Consider the following 7,685-nt stretch of genomic DNA (forward strand, 5'->3'; position numbering starts at 1 on the left):
ATTGATAAATGCAATTAAACGAGCTAATGAATAAGCAAGTCGTCCACTACATGTCAAACGATATATATAATTCAGAATTTGAGATTTTAGGATACGGTAATATAAATAAAAACGAACTCGTGGCCGTTGTAATCAATCCAAGCGGACGTTTAGAACTCAAGTTATGTTTGTTTTAAGGTTTCAGCGAGTCGGTACTGACTTGAATCTGAACAGCGAGTCGGAATTCGGGTTTTGGGAAGTAGCCTTAAAATTACGTTACGAGAATAAAAGTCTTCTGGACCGAATGTTGAATCCGACCAGAAGTACGAGAAAACATTAAGTCAAACTTGTTGACTATTATGCCCTTAAACGGGTTTGAGTCCAATTGACCACCGAGACTCCGTCAATCGGCAAAATTGATTGAGGGTTTTTGTTCTACAGATAAAAATCTACAATATTGAAGAAGATAACTTACCCAAACGATGAATGAAACAAGAGATAATCGAGGTCAGAGCGTCTTGAAGCTTGAAAGTCAACGAAGGCTTTGAAGAACTTGAAGAAATTGAATAAACCGACAATGGTGAAAGGGAAATTTCATCGATTTTAGATGTGGTGGCTGGTATTGAAGTAATAATTTAGGGTTTTAGGATATGCTTTGTTTAAATATTAAAGGTTAAGACTTGTTTATTAGGAAAAAGTTATTTTAGTAAACCAAATAATCAATAAATGACAAAATCGGGTATAATAACCTAAAGATTTCGGTTTGGACAGCAATAAAACGAAATTTAAATGTTTTATAACATTAGTTGACATATCTTGGAGCTTAAGTTTCGTTAATTCAATCAAAAATAGGAAAGAATTGGCAAACTAGTCCTTGTAGTTCCCGAAAATGCGATTTTTAGACATTTTAAGCGATTTTAAAGGTTGTTAAGGACTATTTGGCATGATTAAAAGTTATGAAATTATAAAATAAGTTAAACCAAGTTAAAAACCAATAAACACAAGTTTTAAATAGTTCGAAAGATCCGAATTACATTCTCAAATCGGTTTAAACAAATACGAAAAATCCGTGATGTTACACATCAGACAATCTTCACTTCATATCATCATCTTCATCTCAACCCCATCATCTTCAACCCATCATCTTCTTCTTCTCCGGCCGCCGCTAACCATTCCGAAACAACCACCGCCGCTAACCATTCCGAAACAACCACCACCGCCGACAAGCACTACCACCACCACCACCGAAAATCAACAGCAGCAGCAACTCAACCAATGCTCATATCCGGCCACCGTCGAAAACCGCCACCGGCGACATCTTCTTTATCCAGCATATGATTCCCCTCACCACCGTTCTAGCCAGAAAAATGGAGATAGGCTAGTTTCCGCCGGTCGATTTGTGAGATCGGCACCACCGGAAAACGGAGATAGGATGAACACGGAGGTGGTTGTGGGTTCCGGCGATGGTTGCAGGGTGAAGCAGGCTGTGAGATCCTTTACCGGCCCCGTGGGTGGGGTTTGCATCCGCCGTATGGTTCGAAGTCGCCGTCGACAACTGCTACCGTTTTTTATGTACTCCGATTCTCTTAAATCAATTGTGGGGTTTGACAACAACTTCCAGTTTTTGGTGTTCTCTTAAATCATTGTTGGGTGTTGAACGTTGGAGAGGTTTTGTAGGTGTGCCGTGATCATTACAGTACGGTGGCTAGGTTGTGGTTGTGCCGACAGTTGGTGAGGAAGCTAAGGTTACAAGAGGTGGGGGTTTGTAATCTGTTTTTTTTTTTAATAATTAGGTGAAAGTTTAATTACAAAATTCCCATCACGTGCAGCTCACATGATACCACTTAACTGGGTTTTTGGATGACCGTTAGTTAAAAAGACGAAAATCAAATAAACATGTCTTGTAAAGGACACCTGAAAGTAAACTTTTTAAAGGACATGATCCATAAATTAGCTATGTTTAAAAAATTTGTATTTATGTGTGTACTCAAATTTCATTTGTTTTCTTTTTATTATTATTTTTTTCAATTAACCCTCAAACTTTATTTATTCGTTCACATGCCAAATTATCATAATAGTTATTTTGACCAACTTCTTTTCAATAACAGTCATTTGTTTCAAAGAATACCTAAAATAACCAAAATAGCCACCTAAACCGTCACCGCCGACGGAAGATCCGACGGATAATTATCCGTCGACGAAACTCGTGGACCCTTAAAATCTCGTCACGTTTCAACGTCTTTTGTCGATCTGACTGAACTAATAATGGATCTGACGGAACTGATATTGGATCTGACGGAACTGATTTTCTTTCTTTCTTCATTTGGTAAAAAATGGATGGTTTAGGTTATGCAGTCAGACCACTTTTGCTTTCCACCGACCACAAAATCTGATGGCACTATTGGTGCTTAAACCATATCTTTTTCTTTGTCCGCCTGAGATTAAACGAGCACCAAAAAACTCCTCACCAGTAACTAGACGAACACCAGAAATTAGATGAACTAGGTCACCGGAGTTTGTTCTTTGCCTTCACTTTTGATTGTTGGTTATTGGTACGTTAACAAGACTTGAATCAATTTTGAGTAACCCTTACACATTTCTGGAATCTGCCTTCTTATTCGCTATATCTTGCGAGACAGACCCTCCGTTGTTGTACCGTTAAAAGCTAACAAACTGGTCGTCGATTTCACGGTCGTTAACAGGTTAACGTGTAGGGTTGAAACTGAATTTTATTCAAACTGTCGGTTCCATTAACAGTCACGTTGGATCCAACAAAAGATTATGACAACCGGAGAGATTTTATAGGTCCATGAGTTTCATCGGACGAAGATCCTTCGGATCCATTATCAGTTTCGTCGGCGGCTGTTAAAGATCCGTCTGATCCATTATCAGTTCCGTTGGCGGCAACAGTTTAGGTAGCTATTTTGGGTATTCTTTGAAACAAACGGCTATTATTGGAAAAAAGATTGGTCAAAATGGCTATTTTGGTCATTTTCCCCTAAATAAACACTCAATAAGTATTCAAAAATTTCACTTAAGTTTTTGGTATGCTACAAATCTCATCGTGTACCATTAAAGCCCAAAATCCGTTGGAAATATTTCAGACAAATAATTTTTTATGGCCTAGTATTTCATCGTGTGAACATAACAAAATATAATGATGTGAGATTTGCCTGAATGATACAATTATCATCAAAATCTTATTTATCATAGTACATTTTAGACCCTCTTAGCTTAGCTATGAAGTTCTAATAAAAGATATCAAATTCATTATTTAATAATTATATGAATACAAAATATCTACAATTATTTGAAGCGAGGCGAGAATTGCAAACCGATTTATCTTCTTATTTTTTTTATTTTGGGTAAGCGATCAAGTCGTTCTAATATAATCTTGTCCGAGGCACTAAGCCAGATCTTGAATTTTGGCAACGAAGTTGCAGATGATCTCCATGCTTTTATCATCTGTGCCATAGTCAATAACTTGAGTTACTAATGAAAGCTTATAGCTACAAAAACAAAATAATAAAATTCCATCTAAACTCCGAATTGTTTTATCTTGGTAGACATTAAAAACAGAAACATTGTGACAGTGATAGAAAGACAACTTAGATCCCATTGATTATTAGCAAGTGAGCAACAATAATTATTAATTACACAAATACCACACACGGTCATCGAATTCTCTACTTTAAATTTCTCTTTAGTAGCGGTATCCATGCCTCAGTTTAAAACTATAAAACCGTTCAAACCGGTCAAAATCTAAAAATGAATATGGTTATTAAACATACCTAGCCTTGGTATGGTGTGTCCTTTGGGATGTTGGACGACAACAGGGTCCACGAACGATTCTAATAAAGCCATGCTCTCCTCCTTCATGAAATCTGTCTCTCCTGTACGTGTTTTCATCGAAAATATACACTTCAGTTAGTTGAGGATATTATTAATCTAGATTCGAAAGAAACTCGAAGGTGTCAAGTTTCAACCTATTTACTTAAAACGAGTTAGTTACGGTTGTGACATATTTTTCAAATAAATAAGCTGGTTTTGAGGACCTCAGTAACTATGGAATATATATAACTATGTTACAGGTGATAGTGATACTAAATATGATGCTGTTAACTAGATCAGACCGATACATTTATATAAAATCCAAAATACTCTACATACCAATAAGGTGTAGAGATGGTGTAGTGATGGGAGTTGAAAAGGAAGCAGATGCAAGTTTAGGGATCCCAAACTTTGAACCACCAAATTTAGCCCCGGATATCATTATTACAAACTTCACCTTTGGAACCTTCGTTAGGGCTACTCCTTCTCTTTGCATCCCTGGTATTGATGCTGTTAGGATCGCCCCCTTGTTTTTTATTTCACACATCAATAAAACAAACATTTATCAACACGTGTATGCAACTTGGACTTTAGTAATCAAAACTATAACTCTCATTGATCGATAATAGTCCATACTAGTAATTTGCTTAATCACTCTATTAATTTTCACTTTCGTTGTCATGTACGATCTCACTCTAATAAAAAGTATCACCTTCTAGACCTGATGAATTATTGACTTAATTACTTTTATCATGTTAGAATGTTGTAAATTGTACTAAAAAAACATAAATATAAGTTATGGACGTGTTAAGTTACTTACTTATACATTAAGTAGTGTGGGATTAATTTCACCTCCAGAGGCTGTGAAATTTTTGAGTAGGGTTCAGCGCGTCGTACACGGAACCTCTTCAGCTTCTAGGTCCCAAAGCTTCGTTTTTAGCAGGATTGGCTTTGCTGTTCAAAAGGGGGTTGCGGCGCAGCTTGTTGCCTGTTTGCCTGCCACTTTATTGTAATCGTTTTATAGTAAATTATATAAAACTTTAAAAAAAAAATATATATATATCAATACTTATATGTTATATAAGAAAAAAAAAAGAAACAACTTTCAGAAACCTGGGAAAAACCAAGAACACCATCAAAAGGGCCATGAGTCAGCATAAACTCTTGAATTTTTTCAAGACATTCTTCAAAGTTATAATACTCCTTAAATTCCTACGACAATATATATATAACCAATGATATTAATTATTTATAAATAATGAATAATTAACCGGAAATATGAGTAAAAGTACAACGAAAGAAAACTAGGAAGACCTGGTCAGACTGGAACCATTCGTAAAAAGGAGGTTCAAAGATTCCATCAACATCGGATTTGCCTCGAGCCAGGTACGGACCATCCATGTAAACCAGGTCCAGCTTCTGCAACAATGGTTGGGGCCATCTTTCTACTAGTTTATGAAGTATCACACCACTTGTTCTGAACCCATGAAGACACAAAACTTTGAGTTTCTTGGTCTCCATTGCTAGCTAAATTAGATCAGAAAGCTTCATGTATCGTATTCAGAATTGAATCATAATGAATCAAGTTGCAACTCATGGGTCCATCTATTAAAGTTTGAGCATTGAAGACACGTTTTCCATCTTTTTGGTGAAGATAGGTGGGCCGGGGAACGTAATAAGTCAGATAGTGTAAACGAACCGAAAGTTCGGTAAACTATTTGTGAACAGTTTGGCGGGAAGTTCGTTTATGTTCATTTATTTAATAAACGAACGAACATGAACAAAAAATCTGTGTTCGTTTAATTAAACGAACGAACATATACACATGTTCAGTTTGTTTATTTATGTTCATGAACGTTTGTTTATGTCTGTTTATTTATGTATTAATAGAACATAATTAAATATTATCTGGATAGGTCATCTGTATTGGTTAATTTGTGTTCATTTAAGTGTTTTCATATAAGTTCGTTTATATTTGTGTTCATTTACATTTGTTCATACATTCTCGTTTATCTTTGTTCAGTTATGTTTGTTTAGATCTTAAACAAACGAACTCAAATGTCCATTTTTAAATAAACAAGCATGAACATAAATATTTGTTCGATTAAGTGTCTGTGTTCTTTTAAAGTTAAATGAACGAACACGAGCACGCTCTTGTTTGTGTTCATTCGATTCGTTTACGGGTTTTCATTATTCACATTGATAAATACATCGATCTCAATCTCTAGGCTCTGCCGATTGTGTTTGTGTGTCTTTTGTGTTCGTGAACCGTTCGTGAACACATTAATTTCGTTAATGAACGAACATGAACATAAAATCTCGTTCGGTAAGTATTCATGAACCATTCGTGAACACATTATTTGCTTAATGAAAGAACATTAACAAGGCCTTGTTCATGTTCGTTCGGTTCATTTACAGCCCTAGATAGATATTATGAAACCGGATTCGTCATTGATTTGATAGCACTACACAAATTTTTAAAATATATATTGCTCGGTTGGTTATATTTGATAGAATTGGCTTTTTAGAAGAAAATATCTACATACTAGATTTTATCCCCCATATTACGGGGGTTGTTTTACATTATTCGTTTTTAATATTTATATATGTATAATTGGATTTTAGCTTTATTTATTGTAAGAAAGTTAATAATTAATATACTTGAGGTTTGATGATAAAATGGTTTCACAAATAAATGATATGTTATAATCCAATTTAAAAGCTATCTGGGTTTGGTGATACCCATTACCCGTTTATTTTCTTTATTATAAAATTGTTTCTTAATTATAAATAATATCTTTTTCTAAATAAAATAGGATATTAAATTTTAGTATATCCCTTATAGGATTTTCATATCAAATATTTTATTAGATTAATTTTTAATATAATGAGATGTTATAACCCATTTAAGAGCTATCTGGATTTGGTGAGACCTTTACCCGTGAATTCGGATAAAATGCGTGAGAAACCTTCATTTACAAATAAAGCAATTTAATAGCTTGAGAGAATGGTTGTTTTACATTTTTCATTTTTTAATATTTATTTTTTGGATTTTAATTTTCTTTATTGTAAGAAAGTTAATAATATACTTAGGGTTTGATGATGAAAGGATTTCATAAATAAATGATATGTTATAACCCGTTTAAAAGCTATCTGAATTTTAGTGACCCATGACCCAATTATGTTTTTTACTATAAAATTGTTTATTAATTATAAATAATATCTTTTTCTTTTTAAATTGGATATTAAATTTTAGTATATCCCTATTATATAGGATTTTCATATCAAATAGTTGGTAAGATTAATTTTTAATTTAATGAGATGTTATAACCCGTTTAAGAGCTATCTGGTTTGGTAAGACCCTTATCCATGAATTTAGGTTAAATCAATGAGAGGGCTCCGTTTAAAAATCAAGCAATTTGGTGACTTCCATAAAAGGGAGAGCGACCACATCGCGAAACGTAGGATTTTAAAGGTTTCGTTTATATATGTTATATAGATATAGATATTAAAATAAGACAAATTTTTACCAATGTGGTGTTGGCAAGGCAAAACCTTTAAATACTTGGATTTGAAAGGAGGAGGTATAGGTTTCAAGTCCCACGAACAAAAAAGATTAAAAAAAATTTGCTATTAAAAAAAATAAGAGAATGAGAAAATTTTTTAAAGAAGAATAGTTATAGCTACCTAAAAATACATCATCAATAGGGCAATAAGTGTAATAAAGATATTCAATCAAGTAACCCAATAACTCATCCAATTGCTACAAATATTCAATAAGTAGTCCAGTAACTCATCCAATTGTTATATACAAGTCTAATAAGGAAGCCCAAAGCAGAGCTCCTGCCATATCTAGAGACACCCCACTTTTTGCT

General features: G+C 34.1%; 1 protein-coding gene across 1 annotated transcript; it reads right to left on the reverse strand.

Annotated features, from left to right (window-relative positions):
- Positions 1-3,373: 3,373 nt before the first annotated feature.
- Positions 3,374-5,383, reverse strand: LOC143544517 (uncharacterized). The gene is made up of 5 exons (XM_077036609.1): positions 5,125-5,383; positions 4,924-5,022; positions 4,150-4,336; positions 3,771-3,872; positions 3,374-3,444 (listed from the first exon to the last, which is right to left on the reverse strand). The coding sequence occupies exons 1-5, from the start codon at positions 5,329-5,331 to the stop codon at positions 3,386-3,388; spliced, it is 654 nt and encodes a 217-aa protein (XP_076892724.1). The 5' UTR covers positions 5,332-5,383; the 3' UTR covers positions 3,374-3,385.
- Between the last annotated feature and the right edge of the window lie 2,302 nt (positions 5,384-7,685).

The sequence above is a fragment of the Bidens hawaiensis genome, unplaced genomic scaffold, assembly GCF_021521415.1.
Source record: "Bidens hawaiensis isolate Kalapana, Puna unplaced genomic scaffold, B.hawaiensis_p1.1 tig00013614_1, whole genome shotgun sequence".
Classification (NCBI taxonomy): domain Eukaryota; kingdom Viridiplantae; phylum Streptophyta; class Magnoliopsida; order Asterales; family Asteraceae; genus Bidens; species Bidens hawaiensis.

What these genes read in the sequence shown, in the direction of transcription:
- LOC143544517 (XM_077036609.1), bottom strand. Translation starts at nt 5,331, where the DNA reads ATGGAGACCAAGAAACTCAAAGTTTTGTGTCTTCATGGGTTCAGAACA. An exon ending in AATGGTTCCAGTCTGACCAG is followed by an intron (nt 5,023 to 5,124) that starts GTCTTCCTAGTT and finishes ATATTGTCGTAG; the next exon opens with GAATTTAAGGAGTATTATAA. An exon ending in ACACACCATACCAAGGCTAG is followed by an intron (nt 3,445 to 3,770) that starts GTATGTTTAATA and finishes ACTATGGCACAG; the next exon opens with ATGATAAAAGCATGGAGATC.